This window comes from Diorhabda sublineata, chromosome 8 (genome assembly GCF_026230105.1).
Source record: "Diorhabda sublineata isolate icDioSubl1.1 chromosome 8, icDioSubl1.1, whole genome shotgun sequence".
NCBI lineage: Eukaryota > Metazoa > Arthropoda > Insecta > Coleoptera > Chrysomelidae > Diorhabda > Diorhabda sublineata.
The window spans coordinates 32,443,881-32,464,064 of record NC_079481.1 but is presented as its reverse complement, the minus strand read 5'-3'; the positions used below and the strand labels follow the sequence as shown (position 1 = coordinate 32,464,064).

General features: G+C 32.9%; 1 protein-coding gene across 1 annotated transcript in view; it reads right to left on the bottom strand.

Moving 5' to 3' along the window:
* Nucleotides 1–1,606: 1,606 nt before the first annotated feature.
* LOC130448204 (homeobox protein unc-4-like) overlaps nt 1,607–20,184 on the bottom strand; it is a 49,709-nt gene continuing 31,131 nt past the window's right edge. The window contains exons 2-3 of the mRNA XM_056785474.1: nt 19,540–19,727; nt 1,607–3,101 (exon numbers count right to left, since the gene is read on the bottom strand). Of these exons, the coding sequence (XP_056641452.1) occupies nt 2,640–3,101; nt 19,540–19,727 (650 nt within the window). The 3' untranslated portion in view covers nt 1,607–2,639. The remainder of the gene's footprint in view (nt 3,102–19,539; nt 19,728–20,184) is intronic.

The following is a 20,184-nucleotide window of genomic DNA, read 5'->3' as shown; positions in this document are numbered from 1 at the left end:
TCCGTAATTTTTGCATTTGACGAATTAGATCTTTTTCTAGATACAAATCAATATCATTTGGCCTCTTTTTTTCTCTCTCTCCTTCAAAAACAATTAGATCTTCTTTTTTTAAATGTTATTATTAACGAAAACGTCAAACGAAACGTCATTCACTACTGTCATTTCATGATTAAACTACAGAAGCAAATTTATCGACTGTGTTTTTGGTGGAATGGAAACTATCGAATCAAAATTTTCCGTAATTTTTCATTTGACGAATTGGATCTTTTTCTAGATACAAATCAATATCATTTGGACTCTTTTTTTCTCTCTCTCCTTCAAAAACAATTAGATCTTCTTTTTTTAAATGTTATTATTAACGAAAACGTCAAACGAAACGTCATTCACTACTGTCATTTCATGATTAAACTACAGAAGCAAATTTATCGACTGTGTTTTTGGTGGAATGGAAACTATCGAATCAAAATTTTCCGTAATTTTTCAATTGAAGAATTAGATCTTTTTCTAGATACAAATCAATATCATTTGGCCTCTTTTTTTCTCTCTCTCCTTCAAAAACAATTAGATCTTCTTTTTTTAAATGTTATTATTAACGAAAACGTCAAACGAAATGTCATTCACTACTGTCATTTCATGTTTAAACTATATAAGCAAATTTATCGACTGTGTTTTTGGTGGAATGGAAACTATCGAATCAAAATTTTCCGTAATTTTTGCATTTGAAGAATTAGATCTTTTTCTAGATACAAATCAATATCATTTGGCCTCTTTTTTTCTCTCTCTCCTTCAAAAACAATTAGATCTTCTTTTTTTAAATGTTATTATTAACGAAAACGTCAAACGAAACGTCATTCACTACTGCCATTTCATGATTAAACTACAGAAGCAAATTTATCGACTGTGTTTTTGGTGGAATGGAAACTATCGAATCAAAATTTTCCGTAATTTTTCATTTGAAGAATTAGATCTTTTTCTAGATACAAATCAATATCATTTGGACTCTTTTTTTCTCTCTCTCCTTCAAAAACAATTAGATCTTCTTTTTTTAAATGTTATTATTAACGAAAACGTCAAACGAAACGTCATTCACTACTGCCATTTCATGATTAAACTACAGAAGCAAATTTATCGACTGTGTTTTTGGTGGAATGGAAACTATCGAATCAAAATTTTCCGTAATTTTTGCATTTGAAGAATTAGATCTTTTTCTAGATACAAATCAATATCATTTGGCCTCTTTTTTTCTCTCTCTCCTTCAAAAACAATTAGAACTTCTTTTTTTAAATGTTATTATTAACGAAAACGTCAAACGAAACGTCATTCACTACTGTCATTTCATGATTAAATTACAGAAGCAAATTTATCGACTGTGTTTTTGGTGGAATGGAAACTATCGAATCAAAATTTTCCGTAATTTTTCATTTGAAGAATTAGATCTTTTTCTAGATACAAATCAATATCATTTGGCCTCTTTTTTTCTCTCTCTCCTTCAAAAACAATTAGATCTTCTTTTTTTAAATGTTATTATTAACGAAAACGTCAAACGAAACGTCATTCACTATTGTCATTTCATGATTAAACTACAGAAGCAAATTTATCGACTGTGTTTTTGGTGGAATGGAAACTATCGAATCAAAATTTTCCGTAATTTTTGCATTTGAAGAATTAGATCTTTTTCTAGATACAAATCAATATCATTTGGCCTCTTTTTTTCTCTCTCTCCTTCAAAAACAATTAGATCTTCTTTTTTTAAATGTTATTATTAACGAAAACGTCAAACGAAACGTCATTCACTACTGTCATTTCATGATTAAACTACAGAAGCAAATTTATCGACTGTGTTTTTGGTGGAATGGAAACTATCGAATCAAAATTTTCCGTAATTTTTGCATTTGAAGAATTAGATCTTTTTCTAGATACAAATCAATATCATTTGGCCTCTTTTTTTTCTCTCTTCCTCCATTACATAGACGCGCGTTTACTCGGATTATAGTGGTAAACCCAAGTCTTGTCTGTGGTGAATATTCGGAGCAATAAACTTTCGATTTCCTCTTCAGGAGACGCGTGCAAACTTTCCAGCGTGTGAATTTCTACACAAACTTCAATATTGGCATCCATCTTGGTGAAATTTGGTGATAAATCTCGTCCTTTTCGGAAAACGGAGCATCATTCATAAGCCTGAGTCTTTTGGAGAATAGTTTTCGATGAATTTCCGCGGACTTTGCATCATCTTCGATAAAAAAAAAAACGTTGCGCAACAGGCACTCGTACATCCTTCGTCACGTCAATTACTTTTGACTGAAAGCGCATTTCCCAGGACTTCACAAGGTTCAAGCAAAATGTGTTTTCGCAAAGGACAAACCCGCTCCGATAGCTTCAATTTTAAGAATGAAAATTCTGTTGAAAATAAAATCACGCCAGGATAGTAGGTAGTCAAATTTGACAAATTCGATCGTAGTAATTCGTTAGTTATTGAATTTTGACCAAGAAAACAACAATTACACGGAACGCAACGAATCAAAATGGATTTTGAATCGACGGCAGTCTAAATATGGAATAACAAAACAAAAAATATCACTAACATCGTACGCGTAATAAAAAACAAACTATTGCACAACAAAGTGGACAATGAAATCCTTTCAAGTATTATTATTCAATAAGGAATCTATACTAAACGGATTGGCGCGTCGCATTTTATCATCCTGCGAACCCGCCGTTAGATCCACGCCTGATTCCGATACCGAAGACGAGTATCTTCCGCTTTCGCTGTTATTACAGTTCTCCGACTCCGCCCCCGAATCACCAACAACGTCTATATCGCTATCACTGTCGGCCCCGTCGCCGCCCCTTTGCGCTAAATATTCCCTTTTTAACGCTACGAGATCGACCGCTATGCCTTTGGCGCGTAATTTGCGCGCCTGTCGCTCAAGAGCTTTCTGCAGCTTTTTCCTGCGTCTTGCTCGTTCTCTGGCGCGCAGTTCTGCTGGAGGGATTGGTTCACCGGAACAGGATTGAGGGTGGGCGTTGTGAGCCGGTCGACCGGGTCCTTTTTTAGTGTGTTCCTTCTTTCGCCATTTAGCTCGTCTGTTTTGGAACCATACCTGTAACAAAATGGTGAAATTAGTGCTAAGCAAACCTGGCGTGAGTGAAACAATTGCTGCAAAAAGACAATATGAGCAAAATTTTCAATACATTACTCCAAAGACGCGTAAAAATGCCCGAAGAGTGTTTCTATTCACAATTGAGCAATTTTAGAAATCAAAATTCTCAATAAATAACCCCCCAAAAAAAGGGCAAAACCTCGAGAGTCTTGTTGATGAAAATTAATTGCTGTATCAAGACAATATTGTCAAAAAAATTCAGCAAATTACCCCGAGGAAACGAGGAAATGCGTTAAGAGTTTTGGCATTGATAATCGATCACTTTAACAAGTCAAAATGTCCAATAAATTACCCCAAAAAAGGGGAAAACAATTGAAGAGTCTTGTTGATGAAAATTAATTGCTGTATCAAGACAATATTGTCAAAAAAATTCGGGAAATTACCCCGAGGAATCGAGGAAATGCGTTAAGAGTTTTGGCATTGATAATCGATCACTTTAACAAGTCAAAATGTTCAATAAATTACCCCAAAAAAGGGGAAAACAATTGAAGAGTCTTGTTGATGAAAATTAATTGCTGTATCAAGACAATATACTCAAAAAAATTCAGCAAATTACCCCGAGGAAACGAGGAAATGCGTTAAGAGTTTTGGCATTGATAATCGATCACTTTAACAAGTCAAAATGTCCAATAAATTACCCCAAAAAAGGGGAAAACAATTGAAGAGTCTTGTTGATGAAAATTAATTGCTGTATCAAGACAATATAGTCGAAAAAATTCAGCAAATTACTCCGAGGAAACGAGGAAATGCCTGAAGAGTTTTGGCATTGATAATCGATCACTTTAACAAGTCAAAATGTTCAATAAATTACCCCAAAAAAGGGAAAACAACTGAAGAGTTTTGTTGATGAAAATTAATTGCTGTATCAAGACAATATTTCCAAAAAAATTCAGCAAATTACCCCGAGGAATCGAGGAAATGCGTTAAGAGTTTTGGCATTGATAATCGATCACTTTAACAAGTCAAAATGTCCAATAAATTACCCCAAAAAAGGGGAAAACAATTGAAGAGTCTTGTTGATGAAAATTAATTGCTGTATCAAGACAATATTTCCAAAAAAATTCAGCAAATTACCCCGAGGAAACGAGGAAATGCCTTAAGAGTTTTGGCATTGATAATCGATCACTTTAACAAGTCAAAATGTCCAATAAATTACCCCAAAAAAGGGGAAAACAATTGAAGAGTCTTGTTGATGAAAATTAATTGCTGTATCAAGACAATATAGTCGAAAAAATTCAGCAAATTACTCCGAGGAAACGAGGAAATGCGTTAAGAGTTTTGGCATTGATAATCGATCACTTTAACAAGTCAAAATGTCCAATAAATTACCCCAAAAAAGGGGAAAACAATTGAAGAGTCTTGTTGATGAAAATTAATTGCTGTATCAAGACAATATTGTCAAAAAAATTCAGCAAATTACCCCGAGGAATCGAGGAAATGCGTTAAGAGTTTTGGCATTGATAATCGATCACTTTAACAAGTCAAAATGTCCAATAAATTACCCCAAAAAAGGGGAAAACAATTGAAGAGTCTTGTTGATGAAAATTAATTGCTGTATCAAGACAATATTGTCAAAAAAATTCAGCAAATTACCCCGAGGAATCGAGGAAATGCGTTAAGAGTTTTGGCATTGATAATCGATCACTTTAACAAGTCAAAATGTTCAATAAATTACCCCAAAAAAGGGGGAAAACAATTGAAGAGTCTTGTTGATGAAAATTAATTGCTGTATCAAGACAATATAGTCGAAAAAATTCAGCAAATTACTCCGAGGAAACGAGGAAATGCCTGAAGAGTTTTGGCATTGATAATCGATCACTTTAACAAGTCAAAATGTTCAATAAATTACCCCAAAAAAGGGAAAACAACTGAAGAGTTTTGTTGATGAAAATTAATTGCTGTATCAAGACAATATTTCCAAAAAAATTCAGCAAATTACCCCGAGGAATCGAGGAAATGCGTTAAGAGTTTTGGCATTGATAATCGATCACTTTAACAAGTCAAAATGTCCAATAAATTACCCCAAAAAAGGGGAAAACAATTGAAGAGTCTTGTTGATGAAAATTAATTGCTGTATCAAGACAATATTTCCAAAAAAATTCAGCAAATTACCCCGAGGAAACGAGGAAATGCCTTAAGAGTTTTGGCATTGATAATCGATCACTTTAACAAGTCAAAATGTCCAATAAATTACCCCAAAAAAGGGGAAAACAATTGAAGAGTCTTGTTGATGAAAATTAATTGCTGTATCAAGACAATATAGTCGAAAAAATTCAGCAAATTACTCCGAGGAAACGAGGAAATGCGTTAAGAGTTTTGGCATTGATAATCGATCACTTTAACAAGTCAAAATGTCCAATAAATTACCCCAAAAAAGGGGAAAACAATTGAAGAGTCTTGTTGATGAAAATTAATTGCTGTATCAAGACAATATTGTCAAAAAAATTCAGCAAATTACCCCGAGGAATCGAGGAAATGCGTTAAGAGTTTTGGCATTGATAATCGATCACTTTAACAAGTCAAAATGTCCAATAAATTACCCCAAAAAAGGGGAAAACAATTGAAGAGTCTTGTTGATGAAAATTAATTGCTGTATCAAGACAATATTGTCAAAAAAATTCAGCAAATTACCCCGAGGAATCGAGGAAATGCGTTAAGAGTTTTGGCATTGATAATCGATCACTTTAACAAGTCAAAATGTTCAATAAATTACCCCAAAAAAGGGGAAAACAATTGAAGAGTCTTGTTGATGAAAATTAATTGCTGTATCAAGACAATATACTCAAAAAAATTCAGCAAATTACCCCGAGGAAACGAGGAAATGCGTTAAGAGTTTTGGCATTGATAATCGATCACTTTAACAAGTCAAAATGTCCAATAAATTACCCCAAAAAAGGGGAAAACAATTGAAGAGTCTTGTTGATGAAAATTAATTGCTGTATCAAGACAATATTTCCAAAAAAATTCAGCAAATTACCCCGAGGAAACGAGGAAATGCCTTAAGAGTTTTGGCATTGATAATCGATCACTTTAACAAGTCAAAATGTCCAATAAATTACCCCAAAAAAGGGGAAAACAATTGAAGAGTCTTGTTGATGAAAATTAATTGCTGTATCAAGACAATATAGTCGAAAAAATTCAGCAAATTACTCCGAGGAAACGAGGAAATGCGTTAAGAGTTTTGGCATTGATAATCGTTCACTTTAACAAGTCAAAATGTCCAATAAATTACCCCAAAAAAGGGGAAAACAATTGAAGAGTCTTGTTGATGAAAATTAATTGCTGTATCAAGACAATATTGTCAAAAAAATTCAGCAAATTACCCCGAGGAATCGAGGAAATGCGTTAAGAGTTTTGGCATTGATAATCGATCACTTTAACAAGTCAAAATGTCCAATAAATTACCCCAAAAAAGGGGAAAACAATTGAAGAGTCTTGTGATGAAAATTAATTGCTGTATCAAGACAATATAGTCGAAAAAATTCAGCAAATTACTCCGAGGAAACGAGGAAATGCCTTAAGAGTTTTGGCATTGATAATCGATCACTTTAACAAGTCAAAATGTTCAATAAATTACCCCAAAAAAGGGAAAACAACTGAAGAGTCTTGTTGATGAAAATTAATTGCTGTATCAAGACAATATTGTCAAAAAAATTCGGGAAATTACCCCGAGGAATCGAGGAAATGCGTTAAGAGTTTTGGCATTGATAATCGATCACTTTAACAAGTCAAAATGTCCAATAAATTACCCCAAAAAAGGGGAAAACAATTGAAGAGTCTTGTGATGAAAATTAATTGCTGTATCAAGACAATATTGTCAAAAAAATTCGGGAAATTACCCCGAGGAATCGAGGAAATGCGTTAAGAGTTTTGGCATTGATAATCGATCACTTTAACAAGTCAAAATGTCCAATAAATTACCCCAAAAAAGGGAAAACAACTGAAGAGTCTTGTTGATGAAAATTAATTGCTGTATCAAGACAATATTGTCAAAAAAATTCGGGAAATTACCCCGAGGAATCGAGGAAATGCGTTAAGAGTTTTGGCATTGATAATCGATCACTTTAACAAGTCAAAATGTCCAATAAATTATCCCAAAAAAGGGGGAAAACAATTGAAGAGTCTTGTGATGAAAATTAATTGCTGTATCAAGACAATATTGTCAAAAAAATTCGGGAAATTACCCCGAGGAATCGAGGAAATGCGTTAAGAGTTTTGGCATTGATAATCGATCACTTTAACAATTCAAAATGTCCAATAAATTACCCCAAAAAAGGGGGAAAACAATTGAAGAGTCTTGTTGATGAAAATTAATTGCTGTATCAAGACAATATAGTCGAAAAAATTCAGCAAATTACTCCGAGGAAACGAGGAAATGCCTGAAGAGTTTTGGCATTGATAATCGATCACTTTAACAAGTCAAAATGTTCAATAAATTACCCCAAAAAAGGGAAAACAACTGAAGAGTCTTGTTGATGAAAATTAATTGCTGTATCAAGACAATATAGTCGAAAAAATTCAGCAAATTACTCCGAGGAAACGAGGAAATGCCTGAAGAGTTTTGGCATTGATAATCGATCACTTTAACAAGTCAAAATGTCCAATAAATTACCCCAAAAAAGGGGGAAAACAATTGAAGAGTCTTGTGATGAAAATTAATTGCTGTATCAAGACAATATAGTCAAAAAAATTCAGCAAATTACCCCGAGGAAACGAGGAAATGCCTTAAGAGTTTTGGCATTGATAATCGATCACTTTAACAAGTCAAAATGTTCAATAAATTACCCCAAAAAAGGGAAAACAACTGAAGAGTCTTGTTGATGAAAATTAATTGCTGTATCAAGACAATATTGTCAAAAAAATTCAGCAAATTACCCCGAGGAATCGAGGAAATGCGTTAAGAGTTTTGGCATTGATAATCGATCACTTTAACAAGTCAAAATGTCCAATAAATTACCCCAAAAAAGGGGAAAACAATTGAAGAGTCTTGTGATGAAAATTAATTGCTGTATCAAGACAATATAGTCGAAAAAATTCAGCAAATTACTCCGAGGAAACGAGGAAATGCCTTAAGAGTTTTGGCATTGATAATCGATCACTTTAACAAGTCAAAATGTTCAATAAATTACCCCAAAAAAGGGAAAACAACTGAAGAGTCTTGTTGATGAAAATTAATTGCTGTATCAAGACAATATTGTCAAAAAAATTCGGGAAATTACCCCGAGGAATCGAGGAAATGCGTTAAGAGTTTTGGCATTGATAATCGATCACTTTAACAAGTCAAAATGTCCAATAAATTACCCCAAAAAAGGGGAAAACAATTGAAGAGTCTTGTGATGAAAATTAATTGCTGTATCAAGACAATATTGTCAAAAAAATTCGGGAAATTACCCCGAGGAATCGAGGAAATGCGTTAAGAGTTTTGGCATTGATAATCGATCACTTTAACAAGTCAAAATGTCCAATAAATTACCCCAAAAAAGGGAAAACAACTGAAGAGTCTTGTTGATGAAAATTAATTGCTGTATCAAGACAATATTGTCAAAAAAATTCGGGAAATTACCCCGAGGAATCGAGGAAATGCGTTAAGAGTTTTGGCATTGATAATCGATCACTTTAACAAGTCAAAATGTCCAATAAATTATCCCAAAAAAGGGGAAAACAATTGAAGAGTCTTGTGATGAAAATTAATTGCTGTATCAAGACAATATTGTCAAAAAAATTCGGGAAATTACCCCGAGGAATCGAGGAAATGCGTTAAGAGTTTTGGCATTGATAATCGATCACTTTAACAAGTCAAAATGTTCAATAAATTACCCCAAAAAAGGGGGAAAACAATTGAAGAGTCTTGTTGATGAAAATTAATTGCTGTATCAAGACAATATTGTCAAAAAAATTCGGGAAATTACCCCGAGGATTCGAGGAAATGCATTAAGAGTTTTGGCATTGATAATCGATCACTTTAACAATTCAAAATGTCCAATAAATTACCCCAAAAAAGGGGAAAACAATTGAAGAGTCTTGTTGATGAAAATTAATTGCTGTATCAAGACAATATAGTCGAAAAAATTCAGCAAATTACTCCGAGGAAACGAGGAAATGCCTGAAGAGTTTTGGCATTGATAATCGATCACTTTAACAAGTCAAAATGTTCAATAAATTACCCCAAAAAAGGGAAAACAACTGAAGAGTCTTGTTGATGAAAATTAATTGCTGTATCAAGACAATATAGTCGAAAAAATTCAGCAAATTACTCCGAGGAAACGAGGAAATGCCTGAAGAGTTTTGGCATTGATAATCGATCACTTTAACAAGTCAAAATGTCCAATAAATTACCCCAAAAAAGGGGGAAAACAATTGAAGAGTCTTGTGATGAAAATTAATTGCTGTATCAAGACAATATTGTCAAAAAAATTCGGGAAATTACCCCGAGGAATCGAGGAAATGCGTTAAGAGTTTTGGCATTGATAATCGATCACTTTAACAAGTCAAAATGTCCAATAAATTACCCCAAAAAAGGGGGAAAACAATTGAAGAGTCTTGTTGATGAAAATTAATTGCTGTATCAAGACAATATAGTCAAAAAAATTCAGCAAATTACCCCGAGGAAACGAGGAAATGCCTTAAGAGTTTTGGCATTGATAATTGATCACATTAACAAGTCAAAATGTTCAATAAATTACTCCAAAAACAGACAAAAAATCGAATCGATAGCTCATTTTCTGTAGAATCCTTTTTTGACACCCAATTACTTCTTTTTTTTGGTAGAACAAAAATAAATTGAGAGGTAAACGTTTTTCCCACCTAAAGACGTCGTTAAAGCGTTAAAATCGTTAAAATTGGTTCAAACGCATACAAAAGTGTACAGAATTTAATGGAGAATATTTTCAGCAACCCTCGTATAGGAAAACAAAAGCAACAGAACAGAAAGAGATGGAGGAAACTGGTAAATTGTTAATAAATACATTTCCGACTATTTAGAAAGGACAAAAGGAAAAATGAGGAAAAGACTAAGATGATATAATATTTTTATTTAATAAATTTACATACTTTGACATTGAATTACTACTTAAACTCCCTAATAGTTCTAGTCGTTGAGAAGGATTAAAACCTGACAAAATTATTCACGTCGACCCTCTGAAAATTTGGAAAACTTCATCCTTATCACAAAGGTATCTAAATGAAGAATTAAGTTGTAAGCAATATTCCACGCTTCATAATTCAACCCCGTTACATTTATTAAGAAACAAAAAACATAAAAAACGAGGTTTTGCTTCGCGAAAATCATGAAAATTAATATTACCCTACAGCACGCTACAACACCGTGCCATTCTGACAACATACAAACACTATAATTAACATGGTAATTTTCGGGCCGAACTCAGTGTGTTGGTACTAAGAATCGATGGCGTGTAGTGACCAATTTACCCTTTTTCATACTTATAGGTGCATAAAGATTCATACTACGAGGGATATACTCATAATAGAAGTTAACACACTACGATTTCTTGTTGTTCCACAAGAAAATGGAATTTTAGGTTATAGAAACGTTCCATGAGAAAGTAAAGCTTCTTTCAGCATTATCATTTCATAACAACATAGGATTTTAGGTTATGGAAACATACCACGAAAGCCCAAAGCTTCTTTTAGCTTTAACATCTAAAAAGAGAGAAAATTCCATAAGAAAATGGAATTTTAGGTTATGGAAGCATACAACGAAAGCCCAAAGCTTCTTTTAGCATTATCATTTCATAAAAACATAGGATTTTAGGTTATGAAAGCATACAACGAAAGCCCAAAGCTTCTTTTAGCTTTATCATATAAAAAGAGAGAAAATTCCATAAGAAAATGGAATTTTAGGTTATGGAAGCATACAACGAAAGCCCAAAGCTTCTTTTAGCATTATCATTTCATAAAAACATAGGATTTTAGGTTATGAAAGCATACAACGAAAGCCCAAAGCTTCTTTTAGCTTTATCATATAAAAGGAGAGAAAATTCCATAAGAAAATGGAATTTTAGGTTATGGAAGCATACAACGAAAGCCCAAAGCTTCTTTTAGCATTATCATTTCATAAAAACATAGGATTTTAGGTTATGAAAGCATACAACGAAAGCCCAAAGCTTCTTTTAGCTTTATCATATAAAAAGAGAGAAAATTCCATAAGAAAATGGAATTTTAGGTTATGGAAGCATACAACGAAAGCCCAAAGCTTCTTTTAGCATTATCATTTCATAAAAACATAGGATTTTAGGTTATGAAAGCATACAACGAAAGCCCAAAGCTTCTTTTAGCTTTATCATATAAAAAGAGAGAAAATTCCATAAGAAAATGGAATTTTAGGTTATGGAAACATACCACGAAAGCCCAAAGCTTCTTTTAGCTTTAACATCTAAAAAGAGAGAAAATTCCATAAGAAAATGGAATTTTAGGTTATGGAAGCATACAACGAAAGCCCAAAGCTTCTTTTAGCATTATCATTTCATAAAAACATAGGATTTTAGGTTATGAAAGCATTCAACGAAAGCCCAAAGCTTCTTTTAGCTTTATCATATAAAAAGAGAGAAAATTCCATAAGAAAATGGAATTTTAGGTTATGGAAGCATACAACGAAAGCCCAAAGCTTCTTTTAGCATTATCATTTCATAAAAACATAGGATTTTAGGTTATGAAAGCATACAACGAAAGCCCAAAGCTTCTTTTAGCTTTATCATATAAAAGGAGAGAAAATTCCATAAGAAAATGGAATTTTAGGTTATGGAAGCATACAACGAAAGCCCAAAGCTTCTTTTAGCATTATCATTTCATAAAAACATAGGATTTTAGGTTATGAAAGCATACAACGAAAGCCCAAAGCTTCTTTTAGCTTTATCATATAAAAAGAGAGAAAATTCCATAAGAAAATGGAATTTTAGGTTATGGAAGCATACAACGAAAGCCCAAAGCTTCTTTTAGCATTATCATTTCATAAAAACATAGGATTTTAGGTTATGAAAGCATACAACGAAAGCCCAAAGCTTCTTTTAGCTTTATCATATAAAAAGAGAGAAAATTCCATAAGAAAATGGAATTTTAGGTTATGGAAGCATACAACGAAAGCCCAAAGCTTCTTTTAGCATTATCATTTCATAAAAACATAGAATTTTAGGTTATGGAAGCATACAACGAAAGCCCAAAGCTTCTTTTAGCATTATCATTTCATAAAAACATAGGATTTTAGGTTATGAAAGCATACAACGAAAGCCAAAAGCTTCTTTTAGCTTTATCATATAAAAGGAGAGAAAATTCCATAAGAAAATGGAATTTTAGGTTATGGAAGCATACAACGAAAGCCCAAAGCTTCTTTTAGCATTATCATTTCATAAAAACATAGGATTTTAGGTTATGAAAGCATACAACGAAAGCCAAAAGCTTCTTTTAGCTTTATCATATAAAAGGAGAGAAAATTCCATAAGAAAATGGAATTTTAGGTTATGGAAGCATACAACGAAAGCCCAAAGCTTCTTTTAGCATTATCATTTCATAAAAACATAGGATTTTAGGTTATGAAAGCATACAACGAAAGCCCAAAGCTTCTTTTAGCTTTATCATATAAAAAGAGAGAAAATTCCATAAGAAAATGGAATTTTAGGTTATGGAAGCATACAACGAAAGCCCAAAGCTTCTTTTAGCATTATCATTTCATAAAAACATAGGATTTTAGGTTATGAAAGCATACAACGAAAGCCCAAAGCTTCTTTTAGCTTTATCATATAAAAAGAGAGAAAATTCCATAAGAAAATGGAATTTTAGGTTATGGAAGCATACAACGAAAGCCCAAAGCTTCTTTTAGCATTATCATTTCATAAAAACATAGGATTTTAGGTTATGAAAGCATACAACGAAAGCCCAAAGCTTCTTTTAGCTTTATCATATAAAAGGAGAGAAAATTCCATAAGAAAATGGAATTTTAGGTTATGAAAGCATACAACGAAAGCCCAAAGCTTCTTTTAGCTTTATCATATAAAAGGAGAGAAAATTCCATAAGAAAATGGAATTTTAGGTTATGGAAGCATACAACGAAAGCCCAAAGCTTCTTTTAGCATTATCATTTCATAAAAACATAGGATTTTAGGTTATGAAAGCATACAACGAAAGCCCAAAGCTTCTTTTAGCATTATCATTTCATAAAAACATAGAATTTTAGGTTATGGAAGCATACAACGAAAGCCCAAAGCTTCTTTTAGCTTTATCATATAAAAGGAGAGAAAATTCCATAAGAAAATGGAATTTTAGGTTATGGAAGCATACAACGAAAGCCCAAAGCTTCTTTTAGCATTATCATTTCATAAAAACATAGGATTTTAGGTTATGAAAGCATACAACGAAAGCCCAAAGCTTCTTTTAGCTTTATCATATAAAAAGAGAGAAAATTCCATAAGAAAATGGAATTTTAGGTTATGGAAGCATACAACGAAAGCCCAAAGCTTCTTTTAGCATTATCATTTCATAAAAACATAGGATTTTAGGTTATGAAAGCATACAACGAAAGCCCAAAGCTTCTTTTAGCTTTATCATATAAAAAGAGAGAAAATTCCATAAGAAAATGGAATTTTAGGTTATGGAAGCATACAACGAAAGCCCAAAGCTTCTTTTAGCATTATCATTTCATAAAAACATAGGATTTTAGGTTATGAAAGCATACAACGAAAGCCCAAAGCTTCTTTTAGCTTTATCATATAAAAGGAGAGAAAATTCCATAAGAAAATGGAATTTTAGGTTATGAAAGCATACAACGAAAGCCCAAAGCTTCTTTTAGCTTTATCATATAAAAGGAGAGAAAATTCCATAAGAAAATGGAATTTTAGGTTATGGAAGCATACAACGAAAGCCCAAAGCTTCTTTTAGCATTATCATTTCATAAAAACATAGGATTTTAGGTTATGAAAGCATACAACGAAAGCCCAAAGCTTCTTTTAGCATTATCATTTCATAAAAACATAGAATTTTAGGTTATGGAAGCATACAACGAAAGCCCAAAGCTTCTTTTAGCATTATCATTTCATAAAAACATAGGATTTTAGGTTATGAAAGCATACAACGAAAGCCCAAAGCTTCTTTTAGCTTTATCATATAAAAAGAGAGAAAATTCCATAAGAAAATGGAATTTTAGGTTATGGAAGCATACAACGAAAGCCCAAAGCTTCTTTTAGCATTATCATTTCATAAAAACATAGAATTTTAGGTTATGGAAGCATGTAAAATGAGTTGAGTACAATGCTTAAATTCTACTAATTAGTACTTTATGTCTATTTTATGTTTTTTCACTTGCACCTTCATGAAAATCGATCCTAGAGCAGTGATATGATGCTAACTCTGTTTCGTAGTACCCCATACTTACAGCGAGAAGGTTTTCAGTTGGTGGGAATCCCACACTATAATTTTACGTCAACTGATCGTTGTTTTTTCGATTACCGTCTCCGAAGACAATTTCTAAGGTAATGTAGTTGTCCAAATATCTATTCGCGACATCTAGGGAGGAAATTAGTTGTTTTTCTTTTGATTTTTATACTTAGGTTTGTGAATACCCGTTTTCAAATTATATTTGGACACGCCACTGAGGTCCAAAGAGAAATATGCACACACAAACACGCCCTTTTCATCGTTAAATAATTTCTAAAAGAACCCTTATCGATTTAATCACAAATTAATTCGAAAATAATTACAATCGCCTGTGTGTAAGCCCGGGAAGTAGAGAAAAACTAACCTTATTAATGGTTCATACCAAAAGATTTAACAAATCACCAAATAATGACTCAATAGTTCAAATTTACTCATATTCTAACCTAGAACATGTAATAAACGTCAAAATGGAGGTATCTGTCAAATATCCGCTCTGTTCATTTCATGAACTCGTAGTGAATCGCATTAGTTTTTAAAATTGATTAATCTATGGATAATTATAATTATAAATATTGAGGTTTAAAATTTTTCTACTCAATTATAAATAATTTCAAAGATCAAACTAATCTTAGACCGCCGGTAACGTTTGAGTCGAAGTTTGTTGGTGAACGCATATATAAAACGTGAAAAAGTTGATATCTGTGGTTTACACTTTTCAAATGTTGCTACGTAATAATTCTATGATTTATTCTATCGATATTCGAGGGTTAAAAAAGAAGATTATTTTCTTGGAATTAATTTTTATTAAATTTTAACAATTTGTAAAAAACTTTAATTGTACTATTAGTTACAAAATCAATAATCACATCTGATAATAAGGGTCGTATTAAGGGAATTTATGATTTACCTATTTTGAACCCAATAAGGAATGAAGGGTGAGTAAATTAACAAATTACAGGTTGTTTTTGTTTGTTTTTTTTTCAGTCAAATAACTTCTCATTACTGTTAATTACTTAATAGTTCAAATTTACTTATAATTCTAACCTAGAACACGTATTGTTATGAAATAGGGAAAATAGACAAAACTTAGAATAGGACAAACATCGCGAAATATTAGGAAACGGGTTACTGCCCATTTTTAAGTCATCACCCGTCGATATCATCACACAATTTATGAATAAAGATGTCCGCTGAGATACAGAGGCACTATTCAGAATTATCAATATGAAGAACGTTTTTGACAAAGTTCCAAGTGTTTAGAAGCAGTGCAATTGGATTTTTTTAACATTTCTTCGCACCAATCGACACGAGTTTTTTTTTGGATCGATTTTAACTCTTTTTGACGACCAAATGTTGATGAAATATTGAATGTACCTCCACTAAATTCATCCTGTAGCTAAACTTGACAACCTACTGACCCCAAAGGTTATAAAAAGCCAATATGAGTTAAATTGAACCGACGCGAGGACAAGGTTTTGGGTCTTTTTGTCAGATATATGCCGGGTTTTAAGTGTCCCATATCAAAGGATGAACTTGGAAATAGTGTTTTGGTGAAAAATATTGAGAAATCGAAGACTGGTGGGAATTTTTTCTAGGTGGAATGTATGGAATTTCTAATTTGTCGAGGATACGAGAAACTGATGATGATTTGGTGTGATATTTGAAAGGAAAGGGATTGGGTATGTTACATAGAAGACTGTGTTCACAAATTAGGAGGATGAAACGTTCGGAAAGGTTTCCGCGGTCAGGATTATGATTGATACATAGAAGTATTGTTGATGAAAAAAATTGTATTTAGTGTAATTATGAACCAGTTAAAGTCGTTGATTTTCCATCCTGTATTTCCAGGTGTAATGAAACCTACTTTTTACTTTACTTTAAGCAATTTATTCTATTCGGAAGTTCCATATTGTAGGAATCTAATCGTCTCGAATGAAAAAAGCATTCGCGGTTGTTTTTCCTTAAGAATTCTGTGATAATACGAAAAGGAAATGAAGCAATTACCACATATTCCAATAAATAAACTGATTTTACAATCGTGACACGCTAATTACGAACATCTGTGTTTAAACTACTCCCGGCAACCACTCAACTACAAACCGATGTTAATTTAATTTTCCAAAACAATAAGCAACTGCATGGCTATAATTATTCAAAAAATATTCTATTCCGTCGACTGCCAAGGAACATATTAATTTCATAGACTACCTGAAAGAAGACCTTTCGAAATTACCTGCTCTAATTCTCTCAGACCGAAATTACAGGTATTAAGTCCAGGTTGCAGGCTATAATATGGATAGAATATGTCGAGGGTTGCATTATTTATTAGATTTGTCATGAACATGATGTATTTCGGGTGGTTGTTTGGTAAAGATTATTTTTTTAAAAAAAAATTGATATTTGTTCACATAAAAACGCAATTTATTAAATGACCGAATACCGATAAAAAAAAAAACATCTCGTCTACCGAAATTTATAGTTCTGGTGTCACGAAGAAAAGTAACAAAAACAAATTGTGGGATAAACCTCCATCGAGAAAATCAAAGCCCTTTAGATCGCATCCCTTCACGAAGAAGTGAACTAAACTCAATATAAAGCAACGTCTTTAACCCTGATATTCCCAAAAGAGACAGCCTTTCCACGGGAAAGAAAAAAATATGTTCCTATTTGGTGTATTAACTCATATCAGAGTCGTACTAGTATTGAATGTAAAAAATCCGCTCAAAATGTAGAAAGAAAACAAATTTTCAATGATTACTCATACATTTACGTTAAAAACGATGTTGATGTTAGTATTTTCGGATTATTTACAGTCGACGTGGAAAATTCTGTAATTTTATAACAAATAACAAATAAATTATCCGTCATACAACTTCCGAATTGTATTTTAAAGGCCGCTTACAAATACCTAACCTCAAATATTTTGTACATTTTTTTACGGAAGACAGCTGATCTGTCAAAGTCAAAAAACATTGCGTCTTGCATTGCATTATGTCAAGCGGCCTTTAGGAAGTCTATTAACTAACCCTAACTGGATGAAAGTCTTCGACGGTAGCCGATGGCTAAGTAGATCAATCCATTGACCTGGAGATGGCTACGCAATGCCCGTTTAATGCTCTATATTTCAATGAAGGTTTTATGTGTAAAAAACAATCGTAAACTGTCAAATTGACTGATAAATTTTTAGGTTAGAACACATCTAATTACTTAATGACGTCAACCGTCTCATGCAGTTTACCAAATTTGGTATTTTTTAGTTGAAGGTTGCGATGAAATAGATTTTTTTCGAAATCTTGAGTTTATAACTCCCCAGGGATCATCTAAAATCGTCATATTCATATAGCATCCTTAACCTCAATCTTAACAACTGTCAGAAGACCAAATCAAAGATCTTTACAAATTTCCAACCAGTTATTTCTCATTCCGAGACTGACATTTATTTCTGACGTAAAATATGACTGTATCAAAAGGTTTGTCTATTGACTGACAATTTTAAAATAGCAGGAGTTGCCTGGATGAAGACTGTACTATAGAATAATTTAAAAAAAAACTGTATTTAGACACATCTCTCGTACTAAAACTGTTTTTGAAATATTGGCGGACAGTCTACCACATTTCTGACATATTAAAAAGACGTTCCATGTCATTTGTCATTTGTCATTCAAAATAATGATTGAAATGTCAAAATATGTGTTTTAACATACTCCATATTAAGTTTAATTCACTACAAACAATAAAAACTGTACGAACAAATATTAGTTATTTCCTTTTTGATGTTAGTACGCGCCTGTTCCTTTCTCAAATCATCCAATACTGTGAAAATCTCAGAGGTCAGCAGCAGGGTTAGAAGAGGGTGAAAAAAGAGGTTTTCTCCCTAAGGATCGATTGAGTGACCGCGGAATTGCGCCCTGATATACATTAACTCAAAGAAACATTGGAGAATTTGCTACCATAAGCTTCTTTCCTTTATTGTTTTTAAATCGATGCTTCCGAGGAATCGAAACTTTTTCGATTATAAACACCCGAAATAATGTTTAGACGAATGAGATTGTCAGATTATTAGGGAATTTCCTATACGATTTTGTTCAGTTTATTAAATTTTCTTTCTCCGTTCTTTCAATTTAATCGCAAACACAATTTATCCATAAATCGATGATTGAACTGTTTCAACTTGGAGTCTAGTTGGTTCGTTTTTAGTTGGACAACTTCATGAGGGTTGTGGTGGGTTTGGTATAGCAAAAAACCTACTTAACACCACTTCTTCTTCTATATCTTTATATCTTTCCTCATCCTGAGTCTAGGTTGGCACTCCATCTCTTCAGGAGTCGACCTCTACTTCATATTCCGTTTGGAGTTTTGTTTAATCTAATTCCGAGCCCAATAGGTGATTCGTAAGGAATTGGGCAACGAAAATAACAAATTTTTCACTGCTGGACACCTTTCCTCAAAACCTTTCCTTCATTTGAACTTTTCTTGTCTATTTGACGTCTTCCTCATCATCAACCTTTCGGTTATTATCCCCTACCAAAACGTTTTCCATCTTTCTTCGACAATCTTCTAACTGCGTGAAGTCCTTCATTAGCCAAATGGTGGACAAAAGGAAATGATGAAGCCTCTGCTGTATCCCCGTTTCCGATTAGTCTTTACCACCCAACGAAATTTTATTTGAGCAAAAGCTACCCAAAATGAAACCATTCAAATCTGTCTACACCATGCAAAAGAAAATTTTTCCTGTATCAGGGCTATCACATTGTAAATAAATTAGCGACGAAACGATATTCACTATTTATTTCACACCCCCTGTTATCATTGACTGTTGTATACCCAACTCGGCGCTTTAATCGCATGCTATGCATACAAATTGATTGTTTTAAGGTTGATGCCTTCATATAGAGAGCACCCGACGTGTAACTTTTATGACGCATAAATCCAATATTCACACACTGATACCGTCCTGAACTGATTTAAGTAATATTCATTTAAAAGGGATACTTACGGCCACCCTACTCTCTTTTAGATCGAGCCTCATGGCTAGGGCTTCTCTCATAAATACATCAGGATAATGACTAGCGATGAATGCCCTTTCCAACTCTTCTAGTTGCCAACTATTGAAATTAGTCCTACTTCTTCTTCTTTTCGAAGCGGCGCTTTCGGAATCTGCTTCGCCGCTACTACCTGCGCCACCTGCAATCAAAAATACTGCATTAACAAAATATATAGCGTCTTATTCATAGAAAATTTTTTTTGTTACTTCCAAGTAGGAAGGAAGTTAACATAACTTGAGTATCATAAAAAAAGGTTAGGATAAATAAAAAACGTGTAATTCGAGTTGATTAACAAACACGTTCCGTTAGAAACTAGATGTTAAATATAGCAAACAAAATACAAACTTATGTTTAAAACGCTTGGAGTTTCATAAGAAATTCGAAATTTTGTATCATCTGAAACTGAACATTATAATGGTTTCTTTTGAAATTAACCTTGTTTTGTAGTTTCATAACAAATATGAACGAATTTATGCAGTTTTATCTGAATTACACGTTATTTCTTGTAGTTTCAATTTAGAGCAAACATCTATCAGTTTGAAACAAAAATAATTCTGAGATACACTTGGTGTGGTAGTTTCATAAATAATACCCAA